The 25,029-nt window shown below is 38.7% G+C and overlaps 1 protein-coding gene across 1 annotated transcript in view; it reads left to right on the top strand.

The window, feature by feature from the left end:
* Nucleotides 1–25,029, top strand: part of stmn2 (stathmin 2) — a 33,710-nt gene that overhangs the window by 5,548 nt on the left and 3,133 nt on the right. The window contains exons 2-4 of the mRNA XM_003219556.4: nucleotides 16,264–16,359; nucleotides 16,866–17,038; nucleotides 24,164–24,355. Of these exons, the coding sequence (XP_003219604.2) occupies nucleotides 16,264–16,359; nucleotides 16,866–17,038; nucleotides 24,164–24,355 (461 nt within the window). The remainder of the gene's footprint in view (nucleotides 1–16,263; nucleotides 16,360–16,865; nucleotides 17,039–24,163; nucleotides 24,356–25,029) is intronic.

Below are 25,029 nucleotides of genomic sequence, written 5' to 3'. Positions count from 1 at the left end.
CAGGATTGTGCTAATGTAAAAGTCATTAGTTAGGCATTAGCATTTACAGTGGTAAGCTGGTTCTGGAACACTCCCTTTGAAAAGGCTGCCCTTAGTTACCCAGAGATGGAAAAATCAATTTCTCTTAATCCACCAATTAAGATGGCTATGGGCTAATTCTGATTTATTAAATTGTAGTGCTTTATTCTCGTTTTTATGGGGTGTTCCTTTGATCAGTTTGTGTTTATTGTAACTGGTTCAGGTTGTCTTTGTTTATGAAAGAGGAAAGTATTAAAAATAAGGTTAATGATTTGTGATTTACTGGGAACCTAGTTCATTTGATAAATATTATTTTGTAGTTTTCTGATTGATCTCTGGCCTTTTGTTGTTGGTTTTGGCAGTTTGTAATGTTATTGTCTATAATATGTAGCAAAACCTAGTTGTTTTTTGTCATATGTTTATGGAACAACAACAATAACAGCAACACAACAATATTTTCTATTTATTAGATGCCTCTCCTTACAGCTTAGGGACATGTTATGAATATCCATAAAGTCGTGGTTTTTGTTCTTTTGAATAAATCTCAGATACACAATCCCAGAACACGGAAAGTTTATTTTAAGAAGAATATAAAATGCGAGGGAAAAGTCATAGGGAGGAGGGAACAGGCCTGTTTTCTGCTGCCCTGGAGACTAAGAAGCGGAACAATGGCTTCAAACTACAGAAAAGGAGATTCCACCTGAACATTAGGAAGAACTTACTCACTGTGAAAGCTGTTTAGCAGTGGAACTCTCTGCCCCGGAGTGTGATTGAGGCTCCTTCTTTGGAGGCTTTTAAGCAGAGGCTGGAGGGTCATCTGTCAGGGGTGCTTTGAATGCAATTTTCTTGCTCCATGACAGTGAGTTGGACTGGATGGCCCAGGAAGTCTCTTCCAACTCTATGATTCTATAATGCCATGCCAAGTTAGTGAGGCACCAGCACTGTGCCATAGAAGGCTAAACACCTTGTAAAACTGCAGCTCTCATGATTCCATAGCATTGAGCCATGGTAGAAAAGGTGGTGTAAAACTGCATTAATTCTGCAGTGTAGATTCATCCCATGTTTGAAGTCCCACTGATTTAACATTTTAAGCATTCTCACACTTAAATAAATGGAACTTAAAACAGTTTAACTGGCTAGAGATTCTTCCAAATATTAAAAACTTCAGTATGGCCTGACAAATGGTTTGCAATACAATGCAACTTATTCCCAGGAATATCTGCATAGAATGGTTGCGTGCAGAGCCTAGGGAAGGACCATTTCCATCCTATTAGATATGGTTCTCTAAGAAAAATTGCAAAAGTCCTTTGCAAGCAATCCACTAAGATCTCTGAAGGGAGTGGTTTGTCCTACTGTTGGGAAGAAAGGAATGGGGAGAAACAAAGGAGGAGCCAGGATGGTATCAGAAATACACAGAGAGAAGAGATTGGCAGAGATAGAGATAAATGGGGATGCTTTTATTCATTCTGACTCTTCCCATTCCAATTTGAGTCCCCATCCATTACTGCCTTTCAGGTCCCAAGTCTTGACAAATGATCCCCAATGGAACATAACTCTCCATTGTTTTTTTAAAACACAACCATTTTTATTGTCTTACACAGATGCAGGCTAATGGATTGTGTGCTGTCTACCAACAGTATTCATGTCAATTTATGTATGATTTTAGTAGCCTTGATGTGGGGAAACATCTAAGGCCATAACTCTCCCAATGCTTCAGCATCCAATTTGTACAGAATTCCATGGAAAAGTGCTGATACTAGTAATAAACTTGGAGCAGAATTTGACCTAAATGCATTTAGAGCTCTTCCCTCACCACCCAGAAAAGTCAATTATTCCATTAATCTACTACCACTCAATTAATAGACATCTGAAAATAATCCTAACCTAGTAAGTCAAGTAAGTAGCTTTCCAAGCTCATTGCCATGCTCTAAAAGAAAGACCAAAAGACAAAAGCTATCTTGATCCACATTTACAAATTAATAATTGCCATTTTCGTCTTTACCAGGAATAGGTATTTTGAGAGGCTACTGTATTTTAGTGACCATTTCAAAACCAATCTATCAAATGCACCCGGAAGACCAAAGACCCTAGAACAGAGATGTTAAACTCATTTTCATTAAGGGCCACATCAGCCTTATGGTTGCCTTCAAAGGGCCATTGAATCCATGGATGGGAAATTCATAGACACAGAGGAATTTTTTTTACATAGTGGTTGGTGCTATTTGGCTCTGAGGTTGAGGAAAGATTAAAATATATTTTGAAGTCAGACTTCATATGCACAAGTCTTGTATCTAAATTCAAGCAGAGCAAACTCCAAAGCTCCAGGTATTTCTTTATCATAACTCCCATCAGATCTAGTTAATGATGAGGAATATAGGAGTTGTAGTCCAGCATTTGGAGGGCCACGTAAAATAACATGGAGGGCCAGATTTGGCCTACAGGCCTTGAGTTTAACACATGTGCTCTAGAAGATTAGTAAAAGTATAGAAAGAGACAAAAGCAGGAACCTGAACCTGGGTCTATCCAGTATTAGTCTTCACAGGGGTAGGAATCATGTATATTGTTGTTGGACTATATGTTCCAGAATCCCTAGTCAACCTAGTAAATGGTGAGAAATGCTGGCAACTGAGTCTAACATCATTTGTGTCTTTCCTTCCTTCATTTTTAACTCTTCTTAAAATACATTCTTCCAGGAAGGCAAAATACTGTGTTAGTGCTGATAAATGACACAAAATGAATCTATTTCTATGTAAACTCAAAGCAATTACCCTTCAAAGAAAATCTATATATGTGAATAAATATGACACCATCTTGTTCTTCTTCTTAAAAGCCACCCCTCCCCTACTCTCCAATATATGATATGCCAATTGTTGTTATTGTTATGTACCATCAAGGTGACTTTGACTTACAGTATGATGGCTCTGTGAATAGGAGACTTCCAAATATTTTGTTATTAATAGCTCTTCTCAGGTCTTGCAAACTCAGGGTGGCAGCTTCCTTTACTAGTCAACCCCATCTGTTTTGTAGTCCACTTTTTTCCTGATACCTTCAGTTTTTTCAAAACATTTTTTATATTTCTGGTGAGTCATGTTTTTTTGTACTATGCCTAAAGTTCATCAGCCATTTTCATTTTTAACTGAAATTCAGGTTTCATTTGATCCTGGGCCCTTTTATTTGACTCTGATGGCCTATAGTAGTCATAATCCTTGAGTAACAAATGTTGTCTAAAGAGACACTGTGTGATCTCAACTTTTTCCCAGTGTCCACCAACCACTAAATGGTCATGCAGTTAAATGGGCAGAGATTATTCCTGTGGCAAGGGGGGTGGTAGACATATTATACTTCCACAATGGTGGAACTTTACAATACATGAAATTCCAATTTTGAAATGGAGTTATATTCACAGGAAAGACAAATAAAGAAAAGACATATCAGCCAAGAACCAAGGATGGATATGGATCAATATTTAAAATATAATCTACCTATAATACAACGAAGCCTCTGGTGGCACAGCAGATTAAACTGTTGAGCTGCTGAACTTGCTGACCTAAAGGTCGCTGGTTTGAATCCAGGGAGAGGGGATGAGCTCCCGCTTTTAGCTGCAGCTTCTGCCTACCTAGCAGTTCAAAAACATGTAAATGTGAGTAAATCAATAGGTATCGCTCTGGCGTGAAAGTAATGGCGCACCATACAGTCATGCCAGCCACATGACCTTGGAGGGGTCTATGGACAATGCCGGCTCTCCATCTTAGAAATGGAGATGAGCACCAACCTCCAGATTTGGACACGATTAGACTTAAGTCAGGGGAAAACTTTTACCTTTATCTACCTATAATACAGTTTGCATAGCATTAGAAGTCACATGCTCATATTATGGGAAGCCATTTGAATTAAAGAGCATGTCCTATGAACACTTTTGCCAGAAGCACTTTTATCTCAATGCAAAGGGGTAGTGTCATTTTCTGCTGCTTGGCAGAGGGAAGATTGATCCATTTTTCTCCACCCACCAGCACCATCTTGAGACAGGAAAGAAAGGGAGAAATATGGTGAGAAAAGGTGTTTACATTTTGAAAAGAAATGAGAGAGAAACAGAGGGCAAAAGAGAGAAAAGGAGAGAAAACCATGTGGCTGTTGGCTTCTACTGCAGTAGGGATGTAGCTTTCAACTGAGTTTTATGTTATCAAAGCATTAACCCCACAATAAGTTCAGCACCTTAACTAGGTCCTTCAAAGAAGAACTTCTCCAAACTACATATTGTGGCAGACCCTTCCCCCCCCCCCCCCCACACACAATATTTTCTTATTATTGTCTTCCCATAATTTCATCATGACTCAGCATGCAATGGTAGCTGATGGTTTCCAGAATGACACTGGTCAGTAAGCTGCCACTTTAAGCAGTACAAGTTGGGATCTCAGCTTGAATTGGAAAACATATTCATTGGCCCAAAGACACAGAAGCCACCAGTCCCAGCTGACAAAGAATGCCCCCAGTCACTGCTGAGCGGTGGCCCTGGAGGGATTGTGACTCCAGAGAGATTACTGCCTTTTACAGTAAGAAGAATCCCCTTCCTTGTTAAAGAATCACTTCATCACAGAACTACAATTCATAGGAAAGGACTAGGAACCATTTTTAAATTTTATTTTAAAACAAAAAGACACAGAACTATTCATCAAGGACTTCAAATAAGTTTGAAACAGGAGTAATTTCACATTAAAAATATCTAGAAACAACATTAAGAATATCTACCAATGTTATCTTGGAAGATATTTATCATTTATTTCAAAGTAGTAACATCTCCTCCCCAGGAAATAATAATAATAAAACTTTATTTATATACCGCCCTATCTCCCGGATGGGACTCAGGGCGGTTTACAGTCATAAAAGCAACAAAAACATTACATAACAACATAATACACATTATTAAACAAAGTAAAATAATACAATTATAACAATAAATCACACTTACATGACCAGATCAAGGGGACGGAACCATAAACCCAATATATTAAAATGTATCATTTTAGGCTAGGGAAATCTTGTGCAATATATTCAGGCTCAGAAATCAGCGGTAGTCCAATATAATTACTCAAAAAAAGAGGAAGCCAACAGAGAAGATCAAGAGGAAAAGCAATTGTACTATTGTATTACATTTTATTGTGAACAAAGCATGTATTTCCAATAATACAATTGGGGGCTGTTAAAAATGATAATCCGAAAAACTACGATTCTTAGGGTTCCCTGGAAAGACCAGAATGATCAAAACAGCTCTAAGTGCATACTGTGGGCATTGAAGACAATAAAAATGGCACAGAGAAATACATTATTGAACACTGGTACCAAAATACCAACCAGGAATGTACCCACACACACCACAATTGTAGCAGTTTGATGGAATCATGGGAACTATAATTCAGTGAGATACTTGGAGCTCTTTGGAATAAGAATTTCAAGTACATTATGAAACTACAAATCCTAGAATAGGGCCATGCTGGTAAAGTGGTATCAGATTGCTTTTTTGTGGCCTAATCCATAATTTTTTTGTTCACTTCAAAAGCAAGTATCAATAATTGAATAATATGATGACTTTGGACAAAGCACAATCTATCTGCCTGAAAAGGTGGCCATGGCAAACCCTCTCTGAGCAAATTATGCTTAGAAGACCCCACAATAGGGTTGCCTTGGGGTCATCATAAATCAGAAAAAAACTTGAAGGACCACAACAGCAGCAAATTAATTTGAATACTTTTTAAAGGTTTAATCACTGCGGTAGCTTCTTGCTGATTAATATCTCTGTAGACTGGTCATCAGATGGCAACCATACCATATGCCACTCAAGCTATATTTGAAACTATGTCAGTTTATAGAATTTGGCAAAGAGTGTTGTGCTGGCATATCCTTGAAGAAAAGTCATTTCTCTGCCATCACGAGGCAACAGATATTTAATATGTAATAGAATTGCTCCCATACAATTAGAATTTGCCCATCATTGCTTCAGAATAATATTCTTAAATTCAGCTTCACTTTTGCCCATAGCTGTAAGATGGCTTTTAAAATGAAAACAAACAGTTGCCCAGTAGATGTCAGGGCTGGACTCCCATAACATTATAAATGCCTTCCTCTGAGGGATCACAAGAGTTAGATATTGAAAGTGGGGAGGCCTAGAAGGTCAACTTTGCTGTATTGGCACATGCAGTCTTCAAAAGGGACCCACTTACAGTGGCTTGCTCTGAAGAAAGGTCACAAACTAGTGATGGGACAAATATTGAAAGTGAATCAGTCCAGTGATGGAAAGGGAATTCTCAGTGACTGGGAACCTGCAACAAGGATAACATACCTTATGTCATTCAGGATTTCTCTGCACAAGAAAATCCAGCTGGGTCTTTGTTTGTATGTTAGTTAGTTAGTTAGTTTGGTTGGTTAGTTGGTTGGTTCAGACAATGGCATATCCTCAACTGAAGAATGTTATCTGCACAACAAATGAAATCACTGTGCAGAAAAAAGCCATATGGGACAGGATAAATTTCACCCCATTAGGATCCCCAGCCACTGGGATGAAAAGGAGCAAAAGGTTCCTCCTATGTTACTGTTATGTTCCGTCTTCAATCCGACTCCAACCAACAACAATCATGGATAAGTTTTATTCAGAAGAGACATGCTGCTGCTTTCCTTTGAGTCTGAATGTGACTCACCTAAGGTCACCCAGTGGGTTTCCATGGCTGAGTGAAGATTCAAACTCTGGTCTCCATAAATCCTATCTCAATCCCTAAACCACTATACACATTGCCTCCCAAGCATTCTTTGATATGGGAACAAGTTAGTTTCCCCATCAAGCTAGCTCTGTTCTCCAAGAGCGATATCAGCAAGAAATGTGTCTGATGAAAGGCAATCCAAACTTCTCTTCCTTTGCTTGGATTGCCACTATGAAATTTAACAGACTATCTATTTCATGTTCCAGTATCATATGTAGTGAAAGAAGTTATGCAGATTTATAAAATTCTACAAAAATCTATATCTTTAAAACTTGTTATATCTCACTGAGGCATGTAATGCTTTGTGATTCTTGTAGTGCTATCAAAAAATAATCCTGACTATTTCTACCCATATATTAAGTTAATTCCTTATCCCTGAACATTTTTAGTGCTTCAAAAATCTATAAAGCCTACTTTGTGCAGGAATATAAATATGTATAGATGTACTAATAGATAACAAAAGCATTATCATTCCACTTTAAAGAATTTGTTAATATGCAAAGCCTGTGAAAACAAGATAGCAGCAATATGAACGTGTATACAAGAACCATTCTGGTTCTTAGCATTTCACTGTCAACCTTCTCCATCTCTACATGGCTTTAGATGTGCACTGCTTTATTCTTCAGATATTTATTGCACTACAGTAGATCCTCCACCTTAGTGGGGATTGCGGTTAGTTGTGCAGAACCACCACGAAAGTAGAAAAACTGGATTAAAAATTACCTTTTTAATTGAAAGGCTGTTCCAGACAGGCCTATATTCCAGGATATGATCCCAGGTTTTCTGTTTATCGCAGATTACCTGGTAGTGAGGACTCATATAATTCAGTTTAAAGCAAAAAACCTGGGATCAGAATCTGTGATATAGGGCCTCCCTTTAAGGGCCATTAGAGAACCCATCTCTAGGAACCTCTATGTCCTCCAGCATGGCTCACTGGAAGTTGACCATTGGGTCACATTAGAAGATGTAAAGATTTTTAGAGAGACCATATTAGTCAAATCTGCTAATAATCAAATCCGCAAAAGTTAAACCCACAGGTGTGGAGGACTGGCTGTAGTCCAAACTTGAATGTTGTCATGATTTAGCACACTGCACTTGTAGCACATGCATTTGCATGGTTTGTGTATCATTGCCTCAGGCCAAACAGGGGACCTATCTGAGGAACCGTATTTCAGTGGCATTTAGAATTACAATGATGAGCTTTTACATCTTGTTTGCATATAAAAGCCAAATGTGTGGATATGCTTTCTGACCTAACAATTTGGAAGGCTAGGAAGAAGGGTTTTGTAGGGATGTCCTAGGGCAATCAAAAAATAAATTCAGGACTTCTTTTTTTATCTCTCTTTGTGCTCTTATATCAATGCAGTTATGTCAGAATATAATAGCATTTGCACAGAAGAAAAATAGCATTGAGCATAATTATTACCATTTTATGCAAATTACTAAAAATGACACTTGGAGATTATAGGGATTATTTTCTCAAAATTAGAATTTATTTCAGAGTAATCTGGCTTTAAAAGGCACTGTAAAATACAAGTAATTTCAGTTCTTTATCTAGGTTAGTTAGCAGTTAGACTGCTTTTGTATATCTTAGTCCAACCAGTCATCATTAAAATGGACTTTGTGGTGCTATAATAACAGGGAAAATGGGAAGTTTGGCTTCTAAAACTCCTCAGCATGCCTCAAGAATAACAAAATTGTGCTAACTATATGCATTTTATATACAATGCATTTTATCATTACCATTTTTTTCTAGACTTGTAATGGTCTAGAAAACACACACAGTAATTGCCCACAAGTATTCACTTAGACTGAGTGCTTAAGCATGGATAATGTGACACAAGGAATTCATTAAGCTCCTGCGGCCTCCATTTAGAGTTAGACTATTGAGTCACTGGGATGCATCCATGCTATCTTATCACTACTGCACAGTTTTTATGATTTATAGAAACATTATTTGCACCCCTTAATAAATGTCAGATGCAATATTTTAATAAAGGTTGGAGATCTGTCATCCAGACTTCCAAAATATTAGAATATTGTCCACATGAGTGGTTTGCCTTCTGATAGTTCAGCATATACAAACTTTGTTTCATGCACACAATTATTTAAAATATTGTTTAAAATAACATTCAGGTTATGTGTATGAAGAGTATATGAAACAGAAATGAATTTCATGTTTAGACTTGGGTCCCGTCTCCCAATTATTTAATTCTAAAAGACATTACTGTTGTAACCTTCATTGAGCTAGATGCTCCTTGCACTAATGCTACTTAGGGCCCTTCCACACAGCCATATAACCCAGAATATAAGGCAGGAAATCCCACAATATCTGCTTTGAAATGGGTTATCTGAGTCCACACTGCCATATATTCCAGTTCAAAGCAGATATTATGGGATTTCCTGCCTTATATTATGGGTTATATGGTTGTATGGAAAGACCCTAATTCAGGTAGCTGTTCCATAAGCATTAATGGAACTGCCATACCTCCTATACTTTTTTGTGCTACTGACAAGAGAAACATGAACTGATACTGCAGAAAGAAAAAGGGGAAATGTTTGTGGGGGGGGGGGGGAGTAACACAGTGAATATTGAATTCAAACAACTACATATGTGTTTATCTTCCATTTGCCTTTCTGCTGCTTTTGGCTCATGGTGGCACCTCTCTGCTGCCCTTCTTGGTAATCAGAAAGCAAAGCTGTAGTTATTGCATGGTTTTGGATTTTGGAGTATTTGTATTTCAGAATTCTGGATAAAGGAATGCCCAATCTATACACAGCAACATAAATTATCATGTCAAGGATGCAGCTAGTCAAACACTCATTTGGAGATTTTTTAAAAATAGCCATCAATGGGATGCAAGGATGGCTGACTACAGAGAGAAATTGCTCTCGTTCTTTCATTGATATCCTTCAATTATCTCTGTATATTTTTTGTGTAAAAGTTTGGTAAGGCACCAACAGTATTTGGCAGTGAGAGCTAAAGACCTCATAAAACCCAATGGCTTGTGATTTCATAGCATTGAGCCATGGCAGTTAAAATAATTTCAAACAGCATTAATTCTACAGTGTAAATGTCATAGAATCATAGAATAATAGAGTTGGAAGAGACCACATGGGCCATCTAGTCCAACCCCCTACCATGCAGGAAAGATGTGTCCAAAGATAGGGCTATGGAGAATATTAGGAACAAATAGGATAATGAATGTGTTTTTTTTTTCCAGTGACTACTTGATTATGCCTACAGTGCCTAAAATGGCTAGACAGAGTGTGGGTGGGTGCACATATGCATGCTTTTAAGTTGTCTGTCAATTTATGGCAATCCCATGACTTTCAAAGTGTTTTCTTTGGCCAGTTCCACACAGGGAAGAAGCCGCGAGTCCTCCTGCATTAGGAGTCCTGTGTGAAGGGGCCCTTAGGCAAGGAAGACTCAAAGGTGGTTTTGCCAGTTCCTTCCTCTAATATATAGCCTACAGCCTCTGGTGTCCATTGATGATCCTCCATCCAAGTACTAACCAGAGTTCACCCTGCTTAGCTTCCAAGATCAGATGGGGTCTCGTGCCTTTAGAATATTGAGAAGCTGGGCAGGCAGTAGGTGGGACCAAACATGATGCAAGTCAGACTGTGTGGCTGTGAGACATTGCAACAGGGCACAAACAAGTTTAAAAATAAGGCACATGTGAGGGGATGTGTCAATCCACCACCAGACTGACTAATGAGGGTTGTGAATTCTGGCATGGAAATGGCCTCTTGGCTCCTGAATGGAAATGATTGCCTTCTTCTTTATATATATTTACATCCCACCCATAACCCCATAAGGGACTAACAGTTAAACAGTTAAAGGTGAAGAGGTCCAGTTCAGAGAGATAACCTATCGACCTCCTTCTTCCCTTGCCTGCCACTCCAAGGATGGATTGGGAACTTGGGATTTGAATTTAAGGAGAGATTAATTACTTGCATTCTCCTTTACCATTTAGAGAAGAATACATCTATAAAAATAAAAGCAACTTTACCTGTTATGTTACAATGACATAGGAGTGGTATTGTTCCCCATCAGGTTACAGCAGTAATGTAAATTAGAATTATAGAAATGGAAGTTGCCATGGTTTTTCTACTGTCTGAATGGGATGTCTTTTCCTGTAGTTTGTATCAATTGCTCTGTGTTCTAGCTAGTCTCTGGAGGAACAAAAAATAATCTGGCTCCCTCCTCAGTATGAGATCTTTTCAAATATTTAAACATGGCTATATCTCCTCTTTTTGAGCCCTGGTGGTGAAGTGTGTTAAAGCACTGAGCTGCTGAACTTGCAGACCTAAAGGTTGCAGATTCAAATCCCGGGAGCGGAGTGAGCACTTGCTGTTAGCTCCAGCTTCTGCCAACCTAGCAGTTCAAAAACATGCCAATGTGAGTAGATCAATAGGTACCACTCTGGCGGGAAGGTAACGCCGCTCCATGCAGTCATGCTGGCCACATGACCTTGGAGGTGTCTACGGACAACGCCGGCTCTTCGGCTTAGAAATGGAGATGAGCACCAACCCCCAGAGTCAGATATGACTGGACCTAACGTCAGGGGGAAACCTTTATCTTTACCTTTTATATCTCCTCTTAACCTTCTCCAGGCCAAACATACCCAGCTTCCTAAGCTGCTCCTCATAGGAAATAGTTTTCAAACCATTTTACCATTTTGGTAACTATCTCCCTCTTTACATGTTCCAGCTCATCAATATCCTTCTTGAATTGTGATGCCCAGAACTGGACAAAATCTTCCTGGTAATGTCTGACCAAATCAAAATAGAGTGGAACTATCCAGACATTTAATCTTATTGATGCAGCATAGAATCACATTGGCTAATTTAGCTGCCACATCACACTACTGACATGTCAGCTTGTGGCCTACTAAGATTCCTAGATCCCTTTTATATACAGGTGTCACATCCTATATTTTGGGGGGTTTTTTCTGCTTAAGTGTAGTACCTTATATTCCTCCCTTCTGAAATTAATTTTGTTAGTTTTGAGCCAGCCTTCTAAACTGTTAAGATCATTTTGAATTCTTATCCTATCCTTTGGGGTATTAACTATCCATCTTAATTTAGTATCATGTGCAAATCTGATCATGATGCCTTCATTAGGGAGATAAGAATCATACAAGTAAATGCTTTGTTTGCAAATAGAACAAAATGGTGTATAACTAACTACCCCAACTATTGAAGTCAGCTGCATGCTGTTCCAGTATAACTTGTGTAATGTGTCCTTTGCCTCTCAATTTGATGCTAAGGGCAACATGGGTGATGGAAACTTGACAGTGCTCAGTGTATCCAAATCACTTGACCTTCAAACTTTGAGAGACTGTCAGTAGAATTACCATGAAATCAGTGTAAATACAGTTCTGGCACATTAAAGGAAATGTGACCCTCATATGCCCTGTATCTCATGCTCCATCGAACTGGACTCCTTTTCCTCTTTTGTTGTCTCTCCTAAGGCAGAAGATTAAATTAGATTCAGGGTCAGGAGCTCAGGCACAAACTTGAAAGCTTACCAGACAACAAAAAGTATCACTGTATGTCTGTAACAAATTAAGAATGCAGATACTGAAATAACTTGACTATTAAATCACTTCAAACACAGAACCCAGAGCCTGAAAATGTAGTTTTAATAAGAGAACATTTCCATTTCTAGTCCTGTTTAATTTCTGTGAAATGGAATGACTTTTAAAATTTTGAAGGCATGTTTACCCCAAAAAAAGAATGGGAATACTTACCAGTGAATAAACATTCAATAAATTTATTTATTACAAAAAAGTAGCCACAATATCATTCTTTATATGTACTTTGCTAAAGAAATTTAATAATTCCCAGTCGCCCACAAAATCATCAAAGATTATGAACAACTTTAATTATACAAGTCATGTGTTAATCACACCCATTCTGAATGTCACAGGCCTTGAAATGTAATGCTACATAGCAATACTAATTAGTTTTTTAAAAATCAGATGATGAGGCAGAATAAGGCCTTATTTCATCTCAAAAAACAAATTCATTGAATTGCTCTTAGACCTCTTACGAAGACTTGCACTTTTCTCTGTCCATCTGGAGTTCTGTAAAGTCAACCAGCCAATCCAGTGCTTACAATTATGAGCTCATTGAACCAGCCGGATTTAAGCTAAGTGTTTGAGAAATTCCACAAAGCAAAGCTTACTGTTCACGATTTTATACAGGGGACGCCATTTTACTAAACTATTGTATATAATGGGACTTGAGCATCCACAGGCTATGCTATCTATTAAGGGGGTGGAACCAAATCCCAGTGGATACTGAGAATGCACTGCATTTCTTCTGAAAAGTGTTTGGCAAGAGTGGTGGATATACCCAAGTACAGCTACCAACCTTTTCTGCACAGATATTGCAAGAAATGCTGTGACAATAAAATAGATGCCAACATGCATATTACATTTTTGTCTTCTAAATTGTAGTGCCTCTTACTCATTGTCTCCTCTGTATTAAAAAAAATTGAAGCTGCATTATGCTATTATGCTATTCTATAAACAGAAAAGGAGGGAACAGGCACATGTTAGTTTCACTCTTAGATGAGAAAGTTGTACTTGTGTCTTTAATACATGTACTGTACAAAATAGATGTGCCATCTGTGCTCAGGATTTAACTCTTGATGCAAAAGTTTTTGTTCTGTAGCACACATGGTTGTACATTTTGTGATTGCTTTTGTAAAACAATAATTTGTGTAAAAAACATTTTTCCACAATAGACACACATTTCAGCACAGAAATGTTGGCTCTCATGCAGAACATCCTTGTCTCATGTTTTTTACACAAATATTTCACAATAAAAGCCCTAAAATGCAGAAAGCCTCGTGGTAGTTTGCTCTTTCTTCTTTTTGATATAAAGTATTATCAGGATGAGATAATTTGTGAGTAACACATGATAGCATATGTGGGTAAGCATCCTATTGATATCTTATCGCTATGCAAGTATCCTATGGAAGCAGTTGGAAATACTTCACAATAAAATTGTGAAAGCCTCATGGTAGTTGGCTCTTTGTTCTTTCTGATAGAAAGTATTATCAGGATGAGATAATTTGTGAGTAACACATGATAGCATATGTGGGCAAGCATCCTATTGATATCCTATCCCTATGCAAGTATCCTATGGAAGTAGTTGGACATTTTTATGTAAGGAAGAATGGTTGTATTCAAACTGAGGTTTCAGAAGTAAAAATTGCACATGTGATGTCATTTCACATGGATATGAGTCTCTTATGTTGATGCACATTTTGCACCTAGATGTAATGTGCATGTGACATTGCAATTTACTAATGAGGAGGCATTGAGTAACTCTGTGACCATAAAGTTATTCTCCATCACCTTGGTGTAGGATCTCTACCAGTATATACACGCATCCTTTCCTCCTGTATATGAAAAACATAATGTTTACTCTTCACACAAATCTACTTATGTCCTTTTAATGAATTATATTAAAGTTAGTACAACTATTTTGCATTTTTTCTTTGACTTACAATACATTCATAGCGTCCGCTGTCTGTTTCCCTTCCACTGTGGGAGCAGGATGGAGTCTAGATTAGCCAATTGGGTCAAACACATTTTTGTTTGGCTTAGTGATGGCCATGGAACAAAAGTGCCAAGCAATGGCCATAAGCCCTTTGAAGCTCCATGGCCATTGCTAAGCTGACAAAAAAGACACAGATAAAAGACATCCCACAGAGCCTAGGGAAAGTGGAATGGCACCGCAAAGGGCTACTCAGAGTATCAATGAAGTTTATTTATTTATTTACAGTATTTATATTCCGCCCTTCTCACCCCGAAGGGGACTCAGGGTGGATCACATTACACATACAAGGCAAACATTCAATGCCTTAACATAAAACAAAGACAGAGACAAACGCAGGCTCCGAGCTGGCCTCGAACTCATGACCTCTTGGTCAGAGTGATTTGTTGCAGCTGGCTGCTCACCAGCCTGCGCCACAGCCTGAGCATGTGGCGCAGGCTCCAAAACATTTCCTGACTTTATCCCACACATGGGAAAACCATGTTAAGTGGGGCAAGATGGCCCTATGCATCATTTAAATGCCACAGAGCAAATTCTCTCCCATTCCAGGGTAAATAACCCATAGATATAAAATATACATGTTTCTGTTGGGCAAAGACTAGAAAATATTTCAATATATCTTACATTCCAAACAAAAATGTGTGGTTGACGTCTTCTGTTAAATCATGGGAATTGTAGTTTTCCAATGTCTTTAGTCTTCTCTTATGCCTCACCAAACTACAACTTCCATTATTTCCTAGCATTGAGCCATTGCAGTGAAAGTGCATTAATTCTACAGTGTAGATTCACCCTAAATTAATCTCCGTATATTACCTAGCAAAACTTCTTAAAAAGAGGAGAGTTTTGGAAATAATGTGTTGAACGTCAGTAAAGAAAGAGAAGAACAGGCTGCCATTCAGAAGAGGAACAATGAAAAAGTACATGCTCCAAACATTTGTTTTGAGTTCCAGCCAAGGCGCATCTTATTAATAATTCTGACAGCATGCAGACAGATAAAACACAGACATGTGCCTCAAGGCAGAGTGTTAGGGGCTAAACAGAAATTACTCCTCTTGGAAGTTTCATGTAGGGTAGGGAAAGAGCATCCATACAAACTGCTCTATCAGGATTTCCCTTCCATCGTTTTATTATGTATTTGTTTATTATATAATAAAATCTCAAAGGGGTTACTTTTAAATTCTATGCCATGACAAATGCAAATAAAAACCTCATAAAATAGGTGTAAATTAGGTTATTATTTAAAATTAATTACCCACTACTGGCATTATAATGTTGAAGCTTGGCTTCCCAAGTGCTGCTGGATGTGCATTGCTTATTCAATTTTTCCTCCATTGATTGGCATCAAAATACAGCAAAGAGCTGTAGATTGATTTCAATAAGAAAAACCTACATAAGCAGGAAAACAAAACAAAACAGGTGTTTGAGTTCACATCAGCAGGAAAGACAAGGATTCTGTCCTTCATACCATATGTTCTGGTGGCATGGGGACTGTGAACACGTGTTACTTGTATGAAAGAGAAAAAAAATCAAATATTCCTTAAATATATAAGAAATTATAGGAAAGGCCTTTCCCTTTGTCAGATAGTTTTGCAATCTAAAAAATCATTTTGCAAATTCAGTTTTTACTGGAATTAAGTATTCTTTAAACTAGGAAGAGAAAGTCTAAATATCCTAAAGGCATGCGATTTTGTCTGATCTTGGAAGGTAAGCTTGGCTACTTCTTCTAAGGAAAACTTGTAATGAATCCCAGTGCTGTAGGCTATATTTCAGAGGAAGGAACAGGCAAAGCCATCTCTTAATATTCCTTGCCTAAGAAAGCTCTATGAAAAATCCATTAATTGACAAGCACGTTGAAAGCATACACACACAAGCCAGTAATATGCAAAAGTGGAAGATACTAAAACAGTCTTTTTCATTTCAGCCTACAAGGAGAAGATGAAGGAACTCTCTATGCTGTCTTTGATCTGTTCCTGTTTTTACCCGGAACCGCGCAACCTGAACATATGCACATATGATGGTAAGAAACAGTTAGTGGGTAACATTTGCTTTAGCAAAGGATTGTTTGGATTACCCTTACAAAGGTCTTCTTTGGTTCTCAGATTAACTAATTGTTATTTTTTTAGGAAATATCACACTCCTTTGTCCCTCCTCTTCTCCAAATTGTCCCACAATTTATCACTGTGAATGTTTGATCTTATTACTGTTCCAATACAAGCATCATTTAAAAAAAAAATCTATGTTCTAATGCAAGACAGATTTAATTCAGCTTGGCAGCTCTCAAACTGAATAGCTAGTTTTTAAATTGTTTTAATTCATTGCAGAAATTTCCCTTATATTTATTATATGGTTTCATCTTACCAGAGCTTCTACTTTTGCTCAACATATTCCCCTCTACAGCATAGTAAAATTACTTTTTTTGGATTGCAGCTTCTTCAGTTTCTTGCTCCCATTAAAGATAACCTGGTATTGCTATGACAGGCCTATCGATCTATTTCTGTATATATTTTAACTTGATCTTTGCAGATATGGAAGTTAAACAGATCAACAAACGTGCCTCTGGCCAAGCTTTTGAACTGATCTTAAAGCCACCTTCTCCAGTCTCTGAAGCACCACGAACCTTAGCCTCTCCAAAGAAGAAAGATCTGTCCCTCGATGAGATCCAGAAAAAGCTGGAAGCTGCAGAGGAGAGGAGAAAGGTATCTAACCACTTTATTTAGGAGCAAAACAGTACAGAGGGAGAAGATGTCCTTCAGGTTATTCCTCTTATCCAGACTACTAAAATGGAAAATTGTTGTGTATCTATTACAAGCTCAACATTCCTGTTCTATTAAGTGTGTGTTGAGAAAGATAATGGGGACACTATTAAAATTTGTACTAAGCCCCACCTGCAGCTGAGCGAAGCTTAAAGCGCAGGTGGGCATTTGAAGACGCCCATGACCTTGCTGGACCAAACATGTGATGGAGGCAGAGCAGCAAGGAATGTGAGGCTGTTCCTTCCTCCCTGTCAGTCAGTCTTCTTCATCTCTGAGTGAGACTGGGAGAAGGAGATTGGGGTCCTGGCAGAGACAGGAGATCAGGCTCCTTGTGTTAAACTAGCTTTAACATTGCACAGCTGTTCAGGACATTATGAAAGTGAATCTCTAACTCCATACAACCCTACAATTACTCACTATATTCTGCACAATATGTAACTTTAAGTCGTTCCCAATTTATAGAGATCCAAATGAAAAGTTATCATAGGACTTTTGATTCAGGATTTTATTCAGAGGGGCTTTCCCCTTCCTTTTCTCTGAGGCCATGAGAGTATGATTCACCCAGTTCACCCAGTGGATTTCCACAACCAAATAGGGATTCAAACTCTGTTCTCCAGAATCCTGCTCCAGTATTCAGTTCCTTATGCCCCAGTCACTCATATTTTGCTCCTGTCCAACTCTAATCTAGCTGTGCTAGCATGATTTTAAATTATACAACCAGTAAGTAAAATCGCATTCTTTATTTGTACAACCCGTACACATGACTGGGAATCCTGAAAATAAGTTCCCCATTCACATATGGAAAGTTATATTGGAAACCGCCCTGAGTCCCTTTCGGGAGAGAGGGCGGTATACAAATAAACATTTACTTTTACTTACTTTTTACTTTCAGGCAAGAGCATCACGGCTGCATCAGGTTTGGTTATTGGCAGGGAGACTAGAGCATTTCTCTCTTTCCTGGCTAATAACTTGCTTTACTTATTTGTTTGTGTTGCTTTTTGTACTAAAACCCAGAACAGGTTTACCACCTTTGTGACAAGAAATCTGCAACCATCACTGAGCACCTCTTGCCAAGCCTGGCAAAAAATAATAATAATAACAACATGTTAGGCCTTTATCACGAGTTATGGCAGGTTAAAAGCACCTTTGAAAATGACTTACCACATGATTTCAGGGGGAATAGCTGTGTGGATAAATATGAGTAGAAAATGATGGTGGGCAGAAGACTTATCATGGGAATTTGGAGGATGCTGGAATAAAAACAGTCTTTGTTTGCCATAAGGTACAGTCCATATTTGCTGGGGCTAGGGGCACAGGACCCCCCCTGAAAGGAGGAAAACCTCCGAATGAAAATCTGCTAATGTTTTTACCTGAGAAAACACCTCTCTAGAAATGTCTAGGTCTTCCAGTGTGCCTCTATGGTCAAAGGGAACATCTAGGAATCTCTAGATCAGTGGTTCCCAAACTTATTTGGCCTACCGCCCCCTTTCCAGAAAAAAACATTACTCAGCGCCCCTTGGAAATTAATATTAATATTAATATTAATTTAGTGGCACAATGTGAAAAGTAGCAGTGCCTCAATGCAAGTGAGGGAGTATGCGGGAACCGAGCCAACGTACAGTACGTTGTTTGAAGAAAAATTAAGCGTTACATAAATCAATTTTTTAAAATCTTCTCTTCTTTCTTTTATGCTTTCACTGCCCCCTTACAGTTATTCATCGCCCCAAATGCACCTGTGGCCATCATTGCCCCCCTGGATCACTACAGCACCCACCAGGGGGCGGTAGTGCCCACTTTGGAAACCATTGCTCTAGATCAGGGGTCCTCAAACTTTTTAAGTGGAGGGCCGATTCATGGAACAAAGGAACAAATTCCTATGCTCACTGCACATGTCTTATTTGTAGTGCAAAAAACAACAACAACAACAACAACAACCCAGCAACAATTACTTATTATTTATTTACTACATTTATACCCCACCCTCTCTCACCCCAAAGGGGACTCAAGTTGTATGTACATACAATATATTATATTATTAGCATAGCACAATATTAACATTATATATTACTATATTGTACTATACCATTATACCGTAATATTATTAGTAATATTACATTTAATATATAATATATAATTAATATTATTATATTATACAATATTATTATATTGTATTAGCCGCCCTGAGTCCCCTATTGGGTGAGAAGGGCGGGGTAGAAATACTGTAATAAATAAATAAATATTATATTGTATTACATTATAATATTATTATCAATATTATGTGTATACACAATATATTATTACCATGTTATTCATTTACAATATTAGTAAATGAAAGAACAATACAATATTTAAAAATAAAAATAATTTTAACCAACATACTGTAGACTTATCAGGATTTCAGTGGGAAGTGTGGGCCTGCTTCTGGCCAATGAGATAATCAAGTAGGATTGTTGTTGTTGTGCCTTCAAGTCATTTCAGACTTTGGGCGAGCCTAAGTCTAAAACTGAGGGTGGGGGCCAGGTAAATGGCCTTGGAGGGCCGCATCCGGCCCCCGGGCCTTAGTTTGGGGACCCCTGCTCTAGATCCTCGAACACAACTCTATGCTCAACTTCCAGTGGAGGTTGGCATAGAGTCATGCTGGAGGACCTAGAGATTCATAGAAAGGCCATATTGATCAAATCTGTGAATAATCAAATCCACAAAAGTTAAACCCACAAATGTAGAGGGACAACAAGTGTGCAGTGGACAGAATCCCTTTATATCTTTGGCAATCAGTAAGAAACAAGGAAGGTGGGTGGATTGGAGTCATGGAAGCCTCTCACTGATTCTGAAAGCTAAGCATGGTCAGCTTTGATTAGTATTTGGATGGAGAACCACCAAAGAATACCAGATGCTGTAGGCTGTATTTGAGATAAAGGAACAGGCTCTTCTGAATATTCCTTGCCCAAGAAAATCCTATGAAATTCATGTGGGCACCATAAGTTGACAGACAGCCTGACCTCACATACACACAACTACAATGATCTGTATACTAGCATGGAATTCTGATATGCCTATCATTTCTCAGGCATCATAATTGCAAAAATAATTTATTTAAATCCAAAAGCACAGTGGCCAAAGCAGGAAGAAGTGTGACTGTTACTTCCTGAGCATGAACAACAGAATGAACAGAATAATCTCTTATCTAATAAGTGAGCAGCAAATGTTATTTACTAGTGAAGGAGGGAGCTAACATGGCTACCAGTACCAGCTTCCAAGGTCTTAAAACCCAAAATCAAGTTGCACAGTGGAATCATCTTTAATCAGGACATTAATATGAAAATTATATTCCAAAGGGAAGCATATTCCTAATAGTTTTCGGATTATGGCACAGAAATTGATGTAAACCTATTAATGACTTTGCATTTGTGTGAAATATAATTGGGTAAATCCCTGCTGCTTAGCATCCCATAGAATGGAGGATAATGATTAATATATTAAATATTCATGCTGTCAGCTATTCGCTGAACACCATGTATTTCATACTGGTTAATGTTACTTACCAGGAGGATTACATGCAAAAGAGGTTCCCACATAATTATGGCAAAAAGTCTTGATACAGGAGGTGAGCAGCATTTCCCAGTCCTCCTTGTCTGGTCTGTGAATGCCAAAGAAAAACAAGGTCTTAAAATAAGACAGTCTGAGAAAACTTTTTGGTGTACTTGTCATATCTGTTTTTCTCTAGAGCCGTGGTTCCCAAAGTGTGCTCTGTGGAGCCCTTGGGACTTCACGAAACATACTGAGGGACTCCACCGCAGTTTCCTCCTCCTTCCTCCTCCTCCCCTCCATGCTTTCCCTCCACTTTCCTGCTCCTTCTCCTCCCCGCACCTCCCTCATCACCAAAAGCCTTTTCCCCCTCCGCCCTCTTGCCACCAAAAGCCTTTATTCCTAGCTTTCCTTGCCACCCAGATCCTTCCTTGCTTCCAAAACCCTATTTCCTTCCCACTGCTCAGGGGGTGCTTTGATTGTGCTTTTCCTGCATGGCAGAAGGGGGTTGATCAAAAAGTTTGACCATGCCTGATATGTATACATTTTATATATATATATACAGTATAACATTTCTTGGGGCTCCATGAAAAACTCTTGTGGGCTCTGTGGCTGAAAAAGTTTGAGAACCCTTGCTCTAGAGGACCAAAGCACCCAAGTTGTGACCCAGTGGCCATGATGTCTGGAGGGTTCTGGGAGTTGTAATCCAGAAAAATAATACTTCTAAACTCTGGTCCCAAGGGTACCTAGATTTCCCTGCAACTATTATTTGAATGACAAAAGAAACCATGTACGTTAGCTGAAGGCACATAATTAGCATCATGTCTAAGGTAAAGGTAAAGGTTTTCCCCTGACGTTAGGTCCAGTCGTAACTGACTCTGGGGGTTGGTGCTCATCACCATTTCTAAACTGAAGAGCCTGCATTGTCCATAGACATCTCCAAGGTCATGTGGCCGGCATGATTGCATGGAACGCCATTATCTTCCCATCGGAGCGGTACCTATTAATCTACTCACATTTGCATGTTTTCGAACTGCAAGGTTGGCAGGAGCTGGGGCTAACAGCGAGTGCTCATTCTGTTCCTGGGATTTGAACCTGGGACCTTTTGGTCCGCAAGTTCAGCAGCTCAGTGCTTTAATGCACTGTGCCACCATCATGTCTAATTTGGCATTAATTATCTACAAGTACAAGTCTTAATCATCAGAAGGGAAGTCCATTATGCCGTTTACTGTGCCATCTTTGCCCTTCCTCTTAAAAACATTTGGTCTATCAACATCCTAAAGCAGAGCTTTCTAAAACTCAAAAATTAGGCTATGATTTCTCATTAGTTTAAAATAATTGTTAAGAAAGACAGTTTCCCGTAACTTAGAGGTTTGAAGCCAGATTTTTAAAACAAAACAAAACCAATGCCCAAAATACTGGGACAAATTAAAGTTTTGATTTCCTGAGGCCATTTTAAGGGAATTTTAACTTTTCAGACTTCTTTCATGCCATATAAACAGAGCCGGCCCTAGGTATTTTTCAAGTGTAGGCGAACAGAATTTTGGCGCCCCCCCAAACCAATCACTGAAAAATAAAAGCATTGGATAAGCGAAAATGTTGGATAATAAGGAAGTATAAAGGAAAAGCCTATAAAACATCAAATTACATTATGATTTTAAAAATTAAGCACCAAAACATCATGTTTTACAACAAATCAATAGAAAAAGCAGTTCAATACATGGTAATGTTATGTAGGAATTACTATATTTGCAAATTTAGCACTAAACATTGAACAGGGATATAGGGCAGTGTGGACTTAGATAAGCCAGATAGCCCTCAGTATTAAAAAAAACCCTCTAAAATCAGGACAATAAATAAAGAACAACACTCTGAAAACAGAAGAAATCCAGACAGTAAACAATCAGGGACAGCTAACTCCTCCCAAAAAAAGATTCTCCCAGGCAAGAAGAAGCCAGGCCTTGAAGCCACAGGGCCATTAAATGCTAATCAAGGTGATTAATTACAACATTCACACCTGCTTCAAAGAAAAGTTCTTTCTCCCACCCTGGACCTTCTACAGATATATAAACCCCACATACCTAGCTTCCAAGTTCCTACAGACCTCACAATCTCTGAAGGCCCCAAAGGTGGGCTTGCGTGGTGCGAAGGTGGGTCTGCGTTGGCCGGAAGGCCCAGCGCGGCTGCTGGAAGGCCCGAAAGAGAAGGAGGTGGAGAGTGGTGCCCTCCTCCCAGGACGATGGTGCCCCCGGGACGATGGCGCCACAGGCAAATGCCTATTTCGCCTTATGGTTGGACCGCCTCTGCATATAAACATGCTGTTAAAATAACCTGAGATTAATGTAAATATACAACTTGTTCCCAAGCACATATTTATTAAAAAGCTCACATCATAAGATGTTTAGAGGAAATTTTGTTGTTGTATGTCTTCAAGTTGTTACTGACTCTTAAACCTATCATGGTTTTTTTTGGCCAAGATTTCTTCATATGTGGTTTGACTTGCTTTCCTCTAAGGCTGAGAAAATATAACTTGTTCAAGGTCATTCAGTGGTTTTCCAGGGATGAGCAGGGATTAAAAACTCTGGTTCTTCAGAATCTTGGTCCAACACTCAAACCATTGCCCCTAAAAAAAATTATGGCAGAATATTGGTTCATCAGCACCAATCTAATAAATTATTGAAAGATCTATAGCAGAGATGAGCAAAATATGTCCCCGGGGTTCCCCTTTATTGGAAATCCCCTTTATTGGAAATAACTACACTCAATCTCTGGATACATATCCTTTTAGAAATAAATGGCAATCATAGCCTTATTGAAAAGGTAAAAATGATGATATAGCCGTTTAGCAAATGTGAATGTCCATGAACATGTGGAGGCCACTTTTAGAAAACCACTAATCAAGAAAAGCATGACCTTGTTAGAAGTCAACCCTTTGAGCAAGTGATATTCATAAGCATTCATGTAATGGCATACAGGTAATTCAGCTGTTCAACTGAAAAACTAATGTCTTTAAACTGCCAAGGATAAAAACATGCTTCTGCAAAAATATATCTGGTTAGCAGAGGATGGTTGTTTCTTTAAAGCTGAAATTTCAGTTGCCCAAAAGATACACACTCCCTTGAAATCTCTTAGTTTAAAATATGTACTCAGATAAAAAACAAAGTTTTTGTAAGACTTTGTTCACCTTTGTAAGAACAAGTGTGAATTAGCTCTTCCAAAACCTCTGAAAGCAGCAATTCATTTGTCATAGGCTGCAGCAGAGTTCTTATACTGTTTAACATAATACCATTGTTTCAAGCTCAGAATTAGGCCTCTGACTATGTCTGGGTTCATGTTGTTCTTCAGAACTTGGTGCATTTAGTGTGGACAGAATTCATATAGAGGGCAATGCCCTCATTTTGTCCAAACCCACGCTTCCCATAGCTGCACCAGTGGATACAATCCCTTGAGATAAAAGCCATGTAAATTCTATTCTTTCAAATGCCTGAATGCTATTTCAAACTGGGCACAGCTGTTGATCTCTTTTATTTCCACATGCCATAGTCCCAGGAGGCCCAGGTGCTGAAACAACTGGCAGAAAAGAGAGAACATGAACGAGAAGTTCTTCAGAAGGCTCTGGAGGAGAACAACAACTTCAGCAAAATGGCAGAGGAAAAACTGGTAATGAAAATGGAACAGATCAAAGAAAACCGTGAAGCTAACCTTGCTGCCCTTGTTGAACGTCTTCAGGAGAAGGTAACCAAGCTGAGACAGGGTGGGCAGGGAGAAGGAGTAGTTCAGAAATGGGTAACCTCTGTTGGTCTTGGAACCAATTAAACCCTATTGTGGATCTTGCCTGATCGTGCTTTCCCTCCAAAGCCCAATCTTGTGGGAGAGGTGTCTAGTCATACCCATGTAGCCTTGGGGGTGTGTATTGAGATTTCTGTGAAACCTAACTTTCTCTGACCTATTTTTGACCCAAAAAAAGCTTTTTTAAGTAACTAGATAAACATTTTGTGCCCTAAAAGGCAGCTTGGGAAAGGGAAATCACATGCAAATAGCAAATTGGGCACCCAAAGGTATAAAGGAGTGCAATTTGCCATTTCTGGAGCACTTTTCCCTCTGGGATTTATTTATTTTTATTTTATTTTTATTCCACTTTTCTTCTAATATAGGGACCCAAGGCAGCTAACAGCAAATACAACACAATATGGGATTAGAGAGGCTGGGAGAGCACACATGCCTCTGGGGCAAATGCCCATCCTCAGTATAACTTGCTTTTAGATGTGCACACCTAAGTATAAAAGCAGAAATGAGCATCAGGCAAAGATAGCTAAGCCTGGGCAAAATGTCTGCTGCCCTGTTTGACTCAAAAGTGGTGTAAAAGGAATCCAACGTAACAGACATGCACTCAGCTGAGATCAGATGAG

This window comes from Anolis carolinensis, chromosome 4, assembly GCF_035594765.1.
Source record: "Anolis carolinensis isolate JA03-04 chromosome 4, rAnoCar3.1.pri, whole genome shotgun sequence".
Classification (NCBI taxonomy): domain Eukaryota; kingdom Metazoa; phylum Chordata; class Lepidosauria; order Squamata; family Dactyloidae; genus Anolis; species Anolis carolinensis.
This window is presented reverse-complemented; position numbering and strand designations above follow the sequence as displayed.